An 18,177-nucleotide genomic window follows, 5' to 3' on the forward strand; every position below is an offset into this window, starting at 1 on the left:
TCTCTCTCTCATGAAAATCTCTCGGGCTTAGTTTGGACCGGAGCTGCCGTGGCCCCGCCCACTCACGCCCACCTTTACGATGAGCTCACCGGAGATGGCCCGGGACTTGGAAATAACGGATCCGACCTGAACTTCACACAGCGCTGCTAGTTATATGCGACAATGATGCCTTCAAAGACAGTCGGAAAAAATTGAAAAACGTCTATATGATTACTGAACAACCTTTTCATTGTCCACTGGGTGTTGGAATGTGATTTCAGCAGGCTAAAAATATCTAGTTTAGGTTCATTACTTACGATTGTTGTAAGATTTTTTTTTAAGTATGCCAGCTACAGATTCTTTTATTTAATTACATAAAGAATAGCCTCTTTGATTAGTTTCCAGTAGCTTGGAGATGGTAGAACGTTTCTCATTTCTCAAACCAAATCTTTATATTAAACTTAAATCTCTCTGCTAATTTGCAATACCATTTAAAGATGATTATATATGACATGTGGTTCACACCAGTCATTTGAATGAAAGAAGTGCAACTGATCCAAACTGTGGACAACTGCAACACAATCAGGCTGCAACAAGTTAGAAATAAATTAAATTTCACTAATTAAAGTTTTTGTCTCAATAAGCATTGTGCTCCGAAAATATGCATTGTTATACAGCAGTAAGTTCCAACCAAGTAAGTAGTTACATGAGTGCTGATATATAGTACAATATCACTGGGACTTTTAACTACACATGACCTTACAGTGACTAACAGACAGAGACAGAAGGAGACAGGAAGCGTCTTGTACATGATTCAGCACTTATTATTGTGGGATCACTGACACATACTTTTTAATGTGAGTCTCAAATAATAAACATGGACATTTGATCTCTTAAAGGGATAGTTCACCCCAAAATAAAAATTCAGTCATTATCTACTAACCCTCATGCTGATTGAAGGTCAGGTTTAGTTTTTTAGTCCACAAAACACTGCTGGAGCTTCACAGGTAAACAGCGCTGCAGAATCTCCCAAACAAGAGAAGCCAATGGGATCAGAAAAAAAAAAAGAAAGAAAGAAAAAAACATAAAGTGCCTCCATACTGCTGAACTGGGCGTGTGTGTGGTGTGACAGTGGGTTACACCAGATGAGCAGGATGGAGGCATTGTATGGTTTTTTTGGGAAGGGTTGTTTTTTTCTGTTTGCCATTCACTTGTGCACGCACACTTTCACATCACACGCACACAGTTCAGGTGGTGTGTGTGTGTGTGTGAACATGGCTCCTAGTTAAGGATCTACAGTGAAGATTCAGGGTGAAAACTCAAAAAGCAGCACACACATTCAAAAGCGATGAGTACTGGGTGCTGGACAACAAAACAGACACAAAATACAAAATTAAGTCACCACATGTGACATTTCAGGTCCCAGGTTCATGTCTGACAAAACATCACATGTGGTGGAACTATTAAAAACACTATAAGGAGCAGTTTCTGGTGTGCCGACTTAATTTTGTGCACTTCACTTCCATTATTTAGGAAATTCTGCAGCGCTGTTTCCCTGTGAAACTCCAGCCTGGAATGAAAAACTAAACCTGACCATCAATCAGCATGAGGGTGAGTAGATAAGGACTGAATTTTCATTTTTGGGTGAACTGTACCTTTAAGAAAGCAGTGTCATTGATCCATCGATACATCTAAACTGGGGAGCTCTACTGTGGTAACATGTAGACCTGTGCAAAGTAGTTAGCAAGTGAAAGGTTAGTGTGCAGAAAAATGTTTGTGTGGCAACAGTCCAGCCAAATAAATTAGTAAATAGATAAAGAAATCATAATCAGTTGTCAATTATTACTGTTAATTAATAAATAGTGCTTGCAGAATTGTTGCAATATCACACTCACAGTCATGCTGTTGGACTGAATATCATCACAGCCATAGTGATATTCAGTCCAACGGCATGACTGTGAGTGTGATATTGCTTAATTTTACAATAATATTGTAGTGTTATTTATGTATACAATAATATTAGAATTAATTTATTTAGTAACATTAATCAGATAACAGGAGTTGTGTTTATGCGTAGAAGGTGTGTACCTTGAGTCAATGTGCAGATGTTACAGATGCTATTAAATCTCTCTATATTTCAGAGTGAAATGGGAAGAATGGAGCAATTTGCAATGCCACAAACTTACTTAAACTATTAAACCTGTATTTATTGTACAAAAATGGAAACTACTACTAATAATAATAATATGAGAAAAATTTATTTTATAATTTGAGCCATCAGATAAATAGTTTTCCTAACTTGATTATATTTGTTTTTCTGTAAATATAAAACACACCAATCCTTAAAAAAACATGGAAATGAACCTTTTTGCCTTGAAAAAAACAGTCTCTTAACTTCACATCAAAATTACAGTACTGAGATCAGCTTGGCAATACTAACTGTAAGCTACTATACATTTAAATGTCATCATTCTATAATGGTGGGTACGTGCAAATTATTATAAGCAGAGATCCTGCTAAACTCATTATAATGTAATATAGTAAGACGTTCTGAATATGCTTTGTGTGATTTTCAAGTGCTTTTGGCTGGAAGATGATAATTAAACTAATGGAGTGTTTTCTTATTTGGTAAGAAATAAGAGGCACAGAACTGCTCTATACTTCAAAATGATGAGGAACAAATGTACATGTAGTTACATTAAATTTGTATTCATTTATTTTGGTAATGTGCTGCTGCTGTGTACTACTCATGCCATGTGGGACATTACATTCTTAACATTAATAACAAATACAAAGAATCACATTTACTATGACTTGCTGAAACTGTTCACTCTGTTTTGTCTCTTCTCCTTTTGGCAAATTACATTATTCAATTACATTTTTGTTCATAAATTACACTATTTAACACTGATTGCAAGGATGCAGTATCAGTATTCTTAAAAACCTTTCAGTGGGCTGACCTCGACTCTGCTGCCACCTTGTGTCAAACAGGACAAGACTTTTTTTTTTTTTTCCTTCCAACAATGTGGCAAACTTTGTGGCACCCCGGCCAAGTCTAATAAATTCAGCTAATGTTGCACTTCATGTTCAAAATTATACGTTAGGCCAGCTTCTCTGTCAAGATTTTTCCTCACAAAATCAACCAGACAGATCATTAGTGACTCCGCGGAGCAGCTTTGGCAGCGTTTTGTTACTTTGTGAACACGATGACACATCAAGCGGTGAATTTAATGTCTGTGCAGATGAGCTGTTACAGAGCCCAGGGGTCAGAACATAGTGACACAAATCTGTATCACAGCTTTGACATTAAATTTTACATAATGCAGCCATTATAATCAGAATTATCATCATATCATCAATGTCACTTAATTGCGAGGAGCTGGGTTTGATCTCCTGTAAAAAAAAAAAAAAAAAAAGTGTCGGCTTGCACCTCACTAATTCACAAAATTACATCTCAGTTGTTCAATCCATAGAAAAACTGAAGCATTAAAAAGCACATGTTGTGGTTCACCAGAGGAAGTTGTGTGCTGGACTTCTTCTTGGCCAGTAACCGGAGTCTAAACTGGTTGCTGGGGAACCTGACAATGACAAGTTTTCAGGAAGTCATCGGACCTGGTTAGGAAAACAGTCCAGCACATAACCACTGTAAAACTATCAACTGGTCCAGTGGTCCAACACTGAAATATCTCACCAAATATTGAATGAACTGTCATGAAATTTGGTACAAACATCCACCACGACAGGATGAATTTTACTTTGGTGATTCCTCACAGTGACTTTTCGTCTCATTACTAGTTCAACATTTTAATCATTTTAACAATACTTTGCAGATTTTTGCAGAGAGCGAAAAAAATACAAAAATAAAGTAAAAAAAAAATCCAAATATAAATGAATAAATAGGTGATTAAAAACTTTCTAGAAAAAGTGGTACATTCCAACCCAGACATCGTCAAATAGATTTTTTTGTTATCTCAAGATAGCAAACTTATTTTCCCATGCTAATTTATCTCATTATCTTGAGAAAATAAATGGCTACTTTCTCCAATAAGATTTTTCAGGAGAAACTGGCATGGCACTCCTCATCTCTGACAAACCTTATAAGCACTACCAGGAAACAACCTTTTGTTTTTTTTGACAACAGGTTAATTATCTTGTTATCATGAGATAACAAAGCCCGTTTTCTCAAGATAACAAAATACTTAACTCATGATATCGAGACAACAGCATTGAAAAAAAAATTGAAAGCAGGGTCATTCCCAGCTTCCGCAGGTTTGTGACCAAGTACCAGCAAAAGAGTGGCACTCCCATCAGCCTCGGCTGTGGTTTGTGTTTAGCACTGATTAGCAAAAGTTAGCACGCTAAGACACAAAGCTAAGACGTTGAACATAGTAAATATTATACCTGTCAGAAATCCACATTAACATTGTCACTGGAAGCATGTTAGCATGCAGACAATTAGCATTTAGCTCAAAGCACTGCTGTGACTAGGCAAACACCACAGAACCACTAGAACGCCTCGGTGCACTTCAGTTTTTGTAAGGATCCATCACACAAGATGTAATGTATTAAATAATAGCTTTAGGGCTCATTTGAATCCCCTTTACAATCAAATATATATATGTACACAATGATGTTAATGACCTCTGCTCACAGTCTTCCATGCGTTCTTTATGTTGGCATGGATCTTAAGCAATACATCCATTAGAGGGCGCCACTCAGAGTAAATAGTTACCCTAAAAAAGAAGAAGAGTCAAAAGTTTCTGACAATAAACATGGTGATGTTAGAGGAGGTTGTCATGTTCCTTTTCTTGAGAAAGACGCAAAAGCAGAACAGATCTTTTTCACTCACCAGGGTGGAAATTTGTCTTTGCCTCACCAAACACAAGAAACAACACAGCAGCTCATAAAAAACAGATACATGGGTAAGGTCAAATTGCATATTAAACATTAACCACACTAAAACAGTTCAGGTCATGTCTATGGCCTACATCTCATCAGTCACTTGGCAGGGTAAAGAACACTGATGGCACTTGGGACAAAGAGTTTCTTAAATACATTTTTAGTTTCCAGAGTGCCTCCAGGAGCTTAAAGGCAAAAACTAGCCGAAAAGAGGATGGAAGCGATGCTCCTTGCCTTCATCTTGCCTCCTTTCTGTAAAAAGTTGGCTAAAGGGCTTTTGAGGTTTGCCAATGATTGTACTCACCAATGGCACAATCCCAGAAAGTTTATTCTTCAGTTCTGCAATCCACAATCCAGGTGACTGTGCCAAGCATGAAGATGAAAAGTTAAAACATTTTCCATTGTAAACAAGCTCTAAAATCTGCTGATTGGCACCAAGGCTACCGAGTTTCTTAAGAAAAAGCTGCTGTAAGAATCCCTTACAAATGTACTGTTTTCCGAGAAGCTCACCTGGGAGTCCAGAACTGTGCCAAGGTCTTTTTTTTAAGTTTTCCACAGTTTCAACATGTTGACCATCAGGTGAAACTGGTACTATTTTCAGATCTTGCTTTGTGCAAATTTATTAGTTATTTTGTCTTGGCCACATTACTTCCTAGATGACTAATGTGACATGATGTTTGAAGGGTCTGAGCGTGACACAAATAGGCAGCTTCACCTAAAGAGCAGCGCTGGTGACGGCAGTGGTCTGTGTGTGTGTGGCCAGTAAATACATCACAGCAAGTGGACAAACAATTCTTTGCACTGACTAATTGACAATAAACATAATTTCCAATGCTTTTAAAACTCTTTGTTGTGTCCTGTGGTTGTGTCTTGGTTGAACAATTAGCTTCACTGCTTCACAACTACTGGAGGTACAGCTCCATTTCATCCGTATCTGTAAGCTTTCTGAAAATGTGCAGAAATATTGATGAAATCAATGCTGAGTACAGATAAATCCATATGTGTATCTGACATTTAGCATAAATGAGCCATTTCAGTCGCTGGCTGGCAGATTATTTTTTATCCTAGGAAAGCTAGCAGTTCCCTGTTTCCAGTTTTTAAGCTAAGCTAAGCTAATTGGGTGTAGCTATATATGTAACTTTCTTCAAGAAAGCAAACATATTCATGAGTCATCTCAGGTCTCAGGTCCTTTAGGGTTACAACCGAGCTCCAGACCTCCTTCAAAGCCTTCCAAGATTCTTTCCATCAGAACAGGAGTTCTGAACGTACACCCAGTGGTGTCCTGATATAACCCAACAAGACTGGTGTCTGTCTGTCTGAGAGACATCTGATGTGTTTCACTGGTGTGGTTTCACTCACACAATTCTGCCGAGCCCTTTGGTGTCCACACACTGAGTATAGACTTCCCCTGGGGGGGTTTCCCTACTTCTGTCTTTTGTGGCTTGTGAAAACAAAGAACTTCAGCAATTATTAGGGTCAAATGTGACAGCAAACCCTGGACAGCCTGAAAATCAGCCTAATCACACCTGTGGCTACCTTGTTTGTTCTTGTTCTGTCCTGTTTTGACTATGCAGTCACATAGTCGAAGGAAACATTAAAAGGAGTCTTGAGAGGATGAGATCGTATTTATGAATCTTGCAAAGTGTTTAGGCAACAGACAAGATTTTGGTACCGCAAACATTCTGGTTTCTGTCTGCTTGTTTGGTTTGTTGTCCGAGTAGTATTGCCCAATTACGTCTGAACCAGCTTTGGTTGCATGCAACGCTTTGTGGAGAGCAACAGAGGTGGATCGCACTGGCAGAAAGGCAATTATCTGAACCCATGGGCTACCATCTGACAATGATTTAACTTTTTATGAAACAGTTAACTGAGTGTAAAATGGCAACTTGTGCAACAATCTGGTCATAAACGTCAGCTCTAAACTCTCCTCTTGCATCTCAAGTTGCTAATCAGACTGTAAACAACGACTGTCGCACAGAAAAGGAAGTTTGCTCCACTGAAAGCCCCAAAACATCGGCCGTTGTCCCCAGAAGCTAAATTTTCCCAATCGGTCCTGAGATTGTCCGTAGTAAGACGATGTAAAAACAGTTTGTTTCTGCCAAACTACCTCACAGCTCTCAGTAACAGAGATGTGAGTTTACTCAGACAGCCAGATTGTTGGCTTTCATTATGGTTTTGGGAAGAAGATAAAAGCTGTTTCCATGGTTTCCCAGGAAGTCGAAAACATGGCTTGCTCGAAGCAGATGGTCCTAAATCTGATGAGAGACATTTTGACAGATTCTCTTATGTGGATCTCAGATGGTGTTAATCAAAGGGTATTTATAACCTGATAGTTTTGGAGGATCACCATAAAGAAAGAAAAAGGTGAGTATTTTTTGCAGATGTTGGCTCTACATGGGATGATGTATAGAACACAGAATCATGAGGAAAAGATCATTTAAATATCCAGATTTGTGGACAATTTTGTCACAGGCTTTAAACTCACAATTAGGGCTGGACAACATGACAATATCATACATACTGTCATATGAACCTAGATTTTCAATTTTGTCATATTGTGATATGGCAAATCTTTTCCTAGTTTTAAAGGGTGCATTACAGTTCTCATTGCATTACAATTTTGTGAACAGTCATCCCTACAGAACTGTCACAATATCAACAAATTTCAAAAGATATTTGAAACAACACCAGCTTTAGTTAGTTTTTTTTTTTTGAGATTCATTTGTTAGTGACCAGATGAGAATGGATGAAATTTAGGACAGGGGTGCATCATGTCAGAAGGATTCAAATGTATAGAATAATAATAATTAGAGCAACATCAGACTTTAACTCTGATAATTTGTGATTAGTATTATGAAAACTGCAGATTCAAGACAGATGAACCATTACGCACAGGTGAAAGGTGTGTTATAGATTTTTTAAATGTCTTGTTTAGCAGCTAAGATTGTTATGAAGCTGTCAGAGCTCACAAACACATCTTTTATTTCTATCACTAATTCCTCCTGCAGCAGTGGTTGCGGTCTCTATCACCTGGTTTAAAAAAGGCTGAATCTGTTTTTTATGACAGCCTAATTACAAGTAGAAAAACATATCATTAACACTCTTCACATACTTCACAAAATCAAACAGACATTTTAATAACATAAGTGATTTGATCAGAATATTTTCTCAATTTCATATGTTGTTCATATCATCTATTACTTAAATGGCTTGTAATTCGGGACTATCCTGAATTTTTCAAGACCTCTGGTCATCCTATTCATTCGTCACCTTAGGAACACTTATATGTGGTTATATATTCTAAAACTATTTTACTCAGGTACCCTTATTTATCTTTTCCCCAAGGTTTCCCCTGTGTCCCATGGCTTTCTCCTGCAAATTCTTTTTTTTCATGATGTGCAAAGCTCTATTAATTCATGAAAAGCAAGTCTAACATATGGGGATTCTTTGTGCACAGCTTTGTAGCAGATCTGCTGGAAGAGGAAGGGACCCCCTGTAAAATGTATTTTATTTGCATTGAAAATGTTTTGAGATGTTTGAAAAGAAAATAGAACATTTAAGGAACTCAAATTTTTGTGGGTACAACCATGTTTTTAAGTTTAAGGTACAATATTTTCAATGTTTGATTTTGAAGTAATCCAAAAGTATTTGGAACTTTTTTGCAATCCAACGGATTACATTACTAATTACAATACATTTCCATGTAATTTGCACACAGTATCTGACTACATTTCAAAGTAATCTGACCCAACCCTGGCAGTAGATCTTTGACCCTGTCTACACTGAATCTGTGAAAGACACATTCTGAATGACTGTAATTATGGCTATAAGAATTTATGGTTCATTTAAATAGCATAATGACAGGAAAATGTTGCCATATTAAACTCAAATGTTTTAGGCGATAAAAAGGCATTAAAGCAAACTTCATTCTTGTTCTAGGTACCAACAACTGTGTTAGCAAAAATCCTTTTGGGAACAACATCACCAGTAAATCCTGCAGTATACAGTCACAAACTTTAATGCTTGTGTGCAATTAGCGCTTTACTGCTTGATGTACAGTAGAGGCTAAAGTGCATCATGGGAGCGCTTGTATTGTGCAGTGTAAGAGAGGAAAATGTCACTGCTTTGATGAAACACACTTCTTTATTCTTTGGTGAAAAAGCAATCTTAAATATAATTTCAAATAAATATTTACATCCACAACAGACAGATAATTCCCACACTGTTCAGACAGCTGCTTGTACATTCAAAATTAAACTTAAAATTTTTCCCATTTTTAAGGCCACTCATCGTCATCTGTGGTGATCGGACTGATTTTGTGTGGACGGGTTTGATGTGATGAGCATTTTTTAAAATTTCCTTCATTAATTTTCATCTTGAAGCAACGGCTGCGGAAGAGAGCAGATAAGGATGATTATGAAATACTTGATTACAATAAATCCTCTAATCTTTTTGACTGCATATAAACTGCACTGATGTTCTCACCGTGTAAGCCAGTTCCCCAGAACCGGCGTCCGGTCGCTGCCATTCACGGGTGGACAAAATCTTATGGACGACCAAGCCGAAGGCTACAATCAAAACTCCTAATGAATTTCCTAACAGGGCCTCAGGTGGAAGGTCAGAATATGGCTGAGTTCCATTAGTATTTCCTTTGCTGTGGAAAAACCCATTTAAAATGTTATCAGTTTATCTTCCAGGAAGATATTCACAAAAAGTAACAGAAATATGGCACTCACAGAACAAAGAAGAGTTTCTCGTTGATTCCAGAGATGCAGGCAATGATGCTGAGCATGAGTATGCTGCCTCCGAGCCACACGTGCATGGGTTTGATGAGTTTACGTAGTGATGGGGGGGAGCAGGGCAGGAGGAAGCCAGCAAAACCCACCCCCCACTGCATGGTCCAATGCAAGGAACACAAAGGCACAAAACTCAAACATGTCTTAGAATAACAAAAGAGAAAAGAAAATACCACGCCCACATTTTGCACTTGACTAATAAAGTAAAGTAAAGTGGTGTACCTGTATGGCAAAGAGAGCGGTAGCACTGATTCCAATCCAGCTGTGCAGGGAGTACAGGTTGGGAATGTTTTTGCTTTTGTGCGAGTCAAACACAGCACAAAGCCCCACGATGGACAGGATCAGAGCGAGGAGCATCAGCGTACCGTGCAGCAGCTTCCAGGGAAGTTTATTCTCACCCCAGGTCAGGGGGACGCGGTACACCACAGCTCCTGCAGGGAGGAGACAAGAACAGAGAAGATGCTAAATTTATTTTAATGATGTATCAATTTGTTGAAGTGAAAATGAAAGTAAAAATCACATTTTTAACCTTGTTAACATGTCCGTGCGGTGTGTTTCATGTGTTACAAGACATCAGGAGCGAAATAAGCAGTAAATACCATGTCTGAATATTTCATCAAAACTGCAGTGAGCAAGGGTGGTCTCAAAAAACGGATTCAGTCACACTGTTTATTTGATGTCATAAAGTTCAAAGTTCAAAGCGTTTATTGTCATATGCACTGTTAAGAACAAGTTTCCCTGTACAATAAAAGTCTTCCTTTACCTTCCACACACCGAATGGTGTTGAATAGAGGTGTGTATCTCACTGACTGAGACGATTCGATACGTATCTTGATATATGTTCAACGATATGATATATCTTAGAAATTTTTAAGGGGCCGATGATGTGGTTCGATACAATTCAGCTCCATAACAATATGATAAGATATGATGCAATACAAGACAATGCAAAGTGTGACTCTTTATATTTTAATTCAATTAATGCAACATTTGTAGAGTGCTGTTAGTGTCAAAAAGAGATCCTGATAGTTTTACTAAATATAATAAGAGTAGAGACAGAGAGGAGACATTACAGTGGTGTTAACATCTTATTATGAGTCTCATGTGTAAATGAGATCCTGTAGCCTAAATGAGAATCTGTGAACAAACTTTCAAACTGTTTCAAATATGAGTATTTTTGCAGTAAGATGATGTGCTGCTCTGTTTCATATGAAGAGTGCTGTGGTTTTGATGAGTGTGGAGGAACAGTGATGCTCTGTGTTACCTGCTCTCACAGTGACATGACGTCTCTGTGGGTCAGACTCGTGTCTCTGTTCTCTGCTGTCAGACATGTTTTACATTAATGATCTGCAGCAGCGTTTCTCATCTTATTATAAAACACAAAACTTATTCCAACCTTGTGAGTTATGAAAGTTTGGTGGCGCGACGCGGTACAGTGTCACTTTTGTTGCTGTTTTCAGCGCCGTCTGTTTTGAGGAAATGAAGAGAAGACACAGGAGAGGGAGGAGGGAGCGCTTGTTTTGTGTGAGCGAGGCAGCAGGTGTCCAGCGACAGCGGTGTAGGCAGAGACAGGAGGAGAGAAAATGGAGGAAAGTTGCAGTGGCAGCTCCCTGATGCCAAAAATGAAACATATATGCGTCCTAAAGAGATGTATCGATACACTAGTGCTGCATCAATTTGTTTCCAATTGATGTTCACCTTTTTACCAACACAGGTCGTCTGAACCGATGCACTCGTATCTTACACATTAAAGTCTGATGCATCAGCCGCATGAGTGAATCGTTACACCCCTAGTGTTGAACAATGAGACAAATATAAAAGTGAAGAAAATATAAAGTACAAAACCCTAAAGAACCAATCCCGTCATTAGCAGCGATGCCCAGCCCACAGGAGAAACCAGAAGAAACTAGTTACAGTGATTACTGAGAGAAACAGAGGAGAAGGCGGGTGCAGCTATGTAGCAGTAGGGGTGGAGGCTGCGGTGTGTGGAGAGGGCGAGCACTGTTTTTATATTTATGAAACCTTGAAACTAAATGAGGCCTAGGTGTAGAGCTATATGTAAGACATTTTAACAAGGTATTTTAACTTAGTTTGAAGAAAAAAAACACATCAGACATAATTTATTACTTCTTGCAAAGTATTTTATATTGTTCAAAATGTGACTGGAGGTGGACTTGAGGTTGTCTGTGGCTGTGGATGGAGCTAAGAAAATAACCCTGATATGTCAGACAGTAAGACACTGAACACCAAGGTACTCTTGATGGTTGCGCACCTTGCATGGTAGCTTGCCGCCATCACTGTGTGTGTGAATAAGAGGCAAAAGGTAAAGTGCTTTGGATAAAAGTGCTTTATAAATGCAGCCACTTATGTCATCAGGCTTATAAATGCACTTTGGTTCTTGCAATTTAGGCGTGAAGACTGCAAATTTGAACAGACAGCCTGCAGTACATATGGGCGGCAAGATGGTTCAAAAACATGAGCATTTACCTGCAGAGGTCTAATTATAACTGCCGTGGAGTGATGAGTCAGGGCTGGCATTTTGAGAATGAAAAAGAAGAAAGAAGAAGAAGAGGAAGATGAAAAAAGAAAGAGGTGGAAGACAAATGAGCAACGCCTGCAGAACAGCACAGACCATAATTATTTAGAATTTCTTCAATAAAAAATATTTGAACTGAAAGAAGAAGAAGGAGCATAAGAAGAAGGAAAGAAAGAGGAAGAAGTAATCAAGAGTGAAACAGTGGAAATGTCATCTTCATAAATACTGTCTGCTAAAAATAACTGTCTGAAATAAGTTTTTTGTTCAAGCTCTTGTGGATACATTATTCTGTTGTGGTTCAAGTATGAAACATGTGGTAAATCTGATGGATAGAAACAAACAGAATATAGTTTTCTACTGAAATATCTATGACTGCCTGCTTTCTCCTAAACTAATAGTTCAGAGCTGCTCAACTATAACTGGCCAAAGCAAAATCACGGTGCAGAAAATAACAACAAAAAAGCATATTTCTACACTTAAAATACTTGAATCATCAAACAATAGGCTCTGTGGAGAACAGGGTACATCCCCACATGTATTTACGCTGATTTTTACTCCTGACAGGACATCTGAGCTGCTGTCTTTATATTTTAATCTCTGCACAGACAACAAAACTCTCCTGAGTTTTCTCTGAGGGAAACTCTACAGGATTCCCAAACTGTCAGTCTGTCGTGTTAAGAAGAGTCCTGTGTTTAACCAGGATGAAAGTACAGTGGTGGATGTGACTGGCGATGATTGTCACAACCTCTGATGCACCTGCCTATAATAATCTCACCTCGCGCCCAAGTGACTCACAGGAGCCTGGCCACGAAATGACCAAAAGTGTGTTTGGCATGCTGCCTGTGCACCGCACAGCATGTGTTTGACTGACCACACATGGACAATTATGATATACTGTGTGTGTGTATAACATATTGCAATCATCTACTGATAGTTAGTATCACTGCAGCCACGATTTTTGACACATTTAATACTTGTCAACTCTTGATTTTCCCCACAGATTCCTGTTTTTCATCGTCCTTACCTCATTTCCTCCCAGGATCACAAGTCTCCTGTATTTCTCCCAATTTGTGACAAAAATTTTCTTTTCTATTTCCCTTTCATTACATGGACAACAGCTGAACCAAACCCAACTTTGTGGAAAGAGAAGGGGCATTTTGTAAACTCTAATTTTCATTTAGGAGCAGGGCAAAAAAAATAAATGAATGAAAGACAATAAAGGACTATTACTTCATACCACAGTTTTACAAAAGTTTGCACCAGAGTTATGGGTTGTCCTGTATTATTTCCTGAGAATTAAAAGTAAAAGTCACCAGAATGCAGGAATCAAAGTCTCTGAAACACTGATTTTTCTTCTCTGTAGTGAAGTTTGGTATGCATGTTCAGACGTTTTCATTCCATTTTATGTCCAGAGTGGCTGACCTATGACCACCTACAGTCACCATGATATAAAGAGGTAATTCAGGCTTTAATGACGCATGCATTAAAGTGTCACTTATTCCAACTGTTTCACACATTAACATGCAAATTTAGGCAACAAAGCACTTCAGAATTGACTGCGACTGTATTTTGCAGAAGTGTGAAGTTCCTACCTTGTATTGAATGTATGTATTTCATGCTTTCACATGAAAGCATGTGACAGAGACAATACACAATGTACCACGGTGGAAATACAACACAGTTCCTCACTGAGAGGCACCTTCTGTCATTTGTTTAAATTTTACTAAAAGACTGCAGTCACTGAGGTGTGGCACTTAAAGCCACTGTGGACTTTACCACACATTTATGCTACTGAAATCATGCATCTAATTATATAGTAGGTCTCTGTGGAACCTGTAACGTGTAATCACCTTAATACAGTCTGACTTTCATGTTAAGAACAGAAGTGAGAAACAGAAATGAAACTCTTGTGTGATCCAGATTTGTAACGGAAACTCACCGTTGCCGTACAGCACGATCAGGCCCGTCACCATCAGGACTGGATGCCAGTTGAACTGCTGGGCCGTGCCGTTCCAGGCGAAGCCGCCGCGCCACCGTGCGTTCCATAAACACACACACACCACGCAGGCCAGGCCCAGGACCAGGCACAGCAGGAAGCAGATGTAGAAGCTCAGGACGGACTTCATCCTGGAGGAACCTGTGAGCTAAAACAATCAAAAGAACAAAATGAGTGAAGTGGCTTGGTGATTTGCAAGTCAGGGGGGATCCAAATGTCTGGATTAAAGGAACAGTTCACCTCAAAATCAAACATACATACTTTGGCCCTGGCCTGTAGTGATATTTTTGGTGAGAGTTGGAGATTGTTGGAGATATCCGCTGTAGAGATGTCTGCAATCTCACCAATATAATGGGACTAAATGGCACTCAGCTTGTGGTGCTCAAAGCACCCCAAAAATACATTTGAAAAATTCAAAACCAGTGTCTCTTTCCAAAAATCATGACCAAGTTACTCAAGATAATAAGAAGAAATAGATAATAAGAAAGTAGTTCTGTAGATTCTACTGCAGAGAGAAAGTAGTTTCTCGATGAAACTGCTCACAATAAGATCTGTGGATTATCTTGAGGAGCTGAGTCATGATTTCATGAACTGCCATTAAGTCCCATTATATTCGAGAGAAGGCAAACATTTCTAGGGCCAATATCTCCAAAACTCCAGAAAAAATTGTATTTTGGGGGTGAACTGTTCCCTTAAAAGCTACTTGCAAGGACTTCATCATTTTGGTTTATATTGCCTTAACATCCTGCAATATACTAAATAAATTTGTGCTTAATCAAGTTACCACAAATTGATTACAGAAGGAGAAACAGGGGGGTCTGGGTCATTATTTCCAAAAAGAGACATTGCTCTTGAGTTTTTCAAATGTATTTCATTTTGGTGCTTTGAGCATCGCAAGCTGAGTGCCATTTAGTCCCATTATATTGGAGAAAAAGCAGACATCTCTACAACCAAGACTCCAAAACTCTGCAACTCACCAAAACTGTATAGATGGAGTAGTTGCTGAGTAGATGAGTAGCGCTACAGGTAAGAGGAAAAATATGCATGTTGATTTTGGGGTGAACTGTCCCTTTAAAGCCTGTGGAAATTTGGCTTTAAACAGTAAAAATGCATATGATAGCAAAGTTATGTGCTTCAATAAATATCTGCAAAAATCTGAATGAAATATTCCTAACTAAAAAATATCTAGTTCACAAAAGAAGCTCATTTTGCAGACCAGTTCTCAAAAGTGTGTGGCAGGTGTAGCAGATCTTGTTGTGGTTGACATCTGATTTGCATCGTACCGACACGGAAGCTACACAATGCACTGCTGTGGACAGTGTCACAAGCAAAACACAGTTAAACCACCTAAACAACAATCAATAGCAGCTTGAATGTATGCTATATTTAGAATATTTCCACTGCTTTACTTTGCCTTCAGATGACATTTTCTGACGGGAAACTGAAGCAGCCATCTACGCTCTCTTCAAAGCCACCAGACTTTTTTTTTTTGGACAAAAACAGTTATTTTACCTCGCAAAACACAGGAGTTGCTGCCTCAATCAGTTAGTTTGTTTGCGTTATTTTGTGACTTTGGGGTTTCAACACGTTAGCTTGGACTGAGGCAACGACACAACAGAAACGCCCTTGTTCAGCGAGCTAAAATTGCTGTTTGTGTCTGGACTCTGGAGCAATCTATCAGCTTCAGCTCCCTGTTGTTGAGCTGTCTCAGACTTCAGAGAGGCAGATTAAGCAGGAGCAGAGAGATTTTGTTGCATCAGAGTAAAGCAGGACAACTGATGTGATTTTTTTATGACTGGTGTGTGGAATTAACTGTGTATTTTTAATAATGAATGTCAGACCATAACCGCCCAATATAGGGAAAGTGTACGAAAATTTAAATTAGAGTATTTTGAATTTAGAGTAAAACCAACTTCTACTACTTTTTAGATGCGCAGTAATATGTACATTAGACCTTAAATTCCGTAGTTAGAAGGTTATTGTGGCTTTAAGACTAAACTAACTTTATTTAAAAAAAATATGGTTCATATATAACCATTGTTTTAACAGCAATTTAAAAAGGCTGTATTTCAGCATTTAGCAGATTCTAACAACACATTAGAAATGTAACAATTCCAAAAACTCAAGGTACAATGATACCACAACAAAAACTCGGTATGATATCTTTCATGATATTAAAAATCAAAGAAAAATGAGAACTTGATAAAAGTATCCTTTATTAAATAATAAATCTGATGTGTGCAGCATTTTTTTTCAAATAAAATTCTACTGTACTTTTAACTAGTGCTGCTTTCCTTCTTTAATAAAGTAAAAGTAGGCAGCCATGACCTAAGCATGCTCAAAAAAATGGCATGAATTGTATTTTGCAATGAATGTATAAATTAATGAATTATGTATGTATGATTTCAAAACAATGCAGCTGGCAGTCCTTTGATAAAATATAATAAAAATAAATCATTAGCACAGCAGACATCGTCACAGTCTAGTATCAAGACATTTTTATAACAATATTTGATATGTTGTTGAGTCCCGTCTACACATCAAAATATAGTCATTATTTATGTTGAAGCAACGTTTTAAATCCTTTTACTTTTCAACCAGATCTACCTGGTTTCATCCTTGACCACCAAATCAATGTTAAACACATTCTTGCTCACCATTTTTAGTTGCAATGGTTAATAGCAGCCATAACTGAACAATAACGAAATAGAACTGATAAGAGGAAGGTATGAAAATGAACCTAAACTTGCTCTACACTAAACTGCAAGTGGTTGAATCATTGTCGATCACTTTCACTAAACTTTCCCTGCAATTGTGACTTCAGCATCAACATTATATCATCAGCTTGACATTTGACTATCATGAGTAATGTGAGTGTCTTACCTTGTCCTCAGCTGTCCTGACACTAACACCTCCTGCTCTACAGCACTAAAGTTAAACCAACATCATGTAGGAGTCATTGCCTCATCTCATGATTTCCCTGGTCAATCGTTCACTAATACTCACAATGGTATCTGCTTTCACTTCGTGTTTCTCCGGCTCAGCTGGAGTCTCACTTCCACATTGAGCTGTGTTGAGGTGTCTGAGGGGGAAACGTTCAGAGGTGGAGGAGCAGCTGGGAGGTGAGGGGCCGGCCCGCTGCATCTGCTGCTGCCTAAGAATAACATAGAAAGTGGTAGTGGGACACACACACACACACACACACACACACACACACACACACACACACACACACACAAGTTTGAGTGTTGAGTAATTAGAAAAAAACACCAAAAACACTGTCTTCTATACAATAAAAATACAATAAAAATCTTTTACAAAAATTAAACTGGACCGACGACTTAAAACGTTTGCTGTTTTAAAATGTAATAAAGTGACCAAGTACATGTCATAAAACGTAAGTGGAAAAACATAATTGCTGGCGGGTAAATGGGACACATCACGCGACTGAGTAGGCAGTTCGACGTCAACGTAACTTTGACCTATTTAAACTTTCACCACTACTTGCCGGTTTATTTCTGCATTTTAAAGTATGCCGAATTAAAGAGTGTCATTTAAATATTCATTAAATGTCTTCACGTATGCTGCACCAGGTGCGTCTCTTATCTCTGCGTAGGGCGACGTTAAATTTGCGTGTTTGTCAAATGAACCAAGGTTGGGAAGGAAGTTAAAGGTTGTCCCAGGTTATGCAGCCGCTCGCGTACACAAAAACATATATTACGGATATTTCACCTATTCAAAAAGCGTATAGCCGTGTACCTCAGTGAAATCTCTCCACATCTACACAGACGACCGACAATAACTAAAATGTCAAGATAAAAGCTGCGTTTAGCAGGTTAGACAGGTTAAACAGTTTCACTTCAGGAAGCGATATTTACCTAAGCCATTTCCTTATTGACAACGCAAGGGCGTATGGGAAATGTTGTTTTATGTGTCACTATCATGACAGGCGGCATTGTATGGAGACCCGC

General features: G+C 38.4%; 1 protein-coding gene across 3 annotated transcripts; it reads right to left on the bottom strand.

The window, feature by feature from the left end:
• Positions 1-9,002: 9,002 nt before the first annotated feature.
• On the bottom strand, positions 9,003-18,177 carry cyb561a3a (cytochrome b561 family, member A3a). Of its 3 annotated transcripts, none has more exons than XM_084729207.1 (7): positions 18,085-18,177; positions 17,213-17,360; positions 14,150-14,354; positions 9,897-10,105; positions 9,615-9,769; positions 9,364-9,532; positions 9,003-9,266 (listed from the first exon to the last, which is right to left on the bottom strand). In XM_084729207.1, exons 2-7 carry the CDS (start codon positions 17,348-17,350, stop codon positions 9,243-9,245), a joined length of 900 nt encoding a protein of 299 aa, XP_084585333.1. In that variant the 5' UTR covers positions 17,351-17,360; positions 18,085-18,177; the 3' UTR covers positions 9,003-9,242. The 3 variants fall into 3 exon arrangements, with proteins under 3 accessions (XP_084585333.1, XP_084585332.1, XP_084585334.1); XM_084729206.1 differs by having other exon boundaries at positions 17,966-18,103; XM_084729208.1 differs by lacking the exons at positions 17,213-17,360; positions 18,085-18,177 and adding an exon at positions 17,090-17,190.

The sequence above is a fragment of the Lutjanus erythropterus genome, chromosome 10 (assembly GCF_056507025.1).
Source record: "Lutjanus erythropterus isolate fLutEry1 chromosome 10, fLutEry1.hap2, whole genome shotgun sequence".
NCBI classification, from domain to species: domain Eukaryota; kingdom Metazoa; phylum Chordata; class Actinopteri; order Lutjaniformes; family Lutjanidae; genus Lutjanus; species Lutjanus erythropterus.

What these genes read in the sequence shown, in the direction of transcription:
- cyb561a3a (XM_084729207.1), bottom strand. Translation starts at nt 17,350, where the DNA reads ATGCAGCGGGCCGGCCCCTCACCTCCCAGCTGCTCCTCCACCTCTGAA. An exon ending in AAGTGAAAGCAGATACCATT is followed by an intron (nt 14,355 to 17,212) that starts GTGAGTATTAGT and finishes TGATTGTTTTAG; the next exon opens with CTCACAGGTTCCTCCAGGAT. An exon ending in GATCGTGCTGTACGGCAACG is followed by an intron (nt 10,106 to 14,149) that starts GTGAGTTTCCGT and finishes TCCTCCCTGCAG; the next exon opens with GAGCTGTGGTGTACCGCGTC.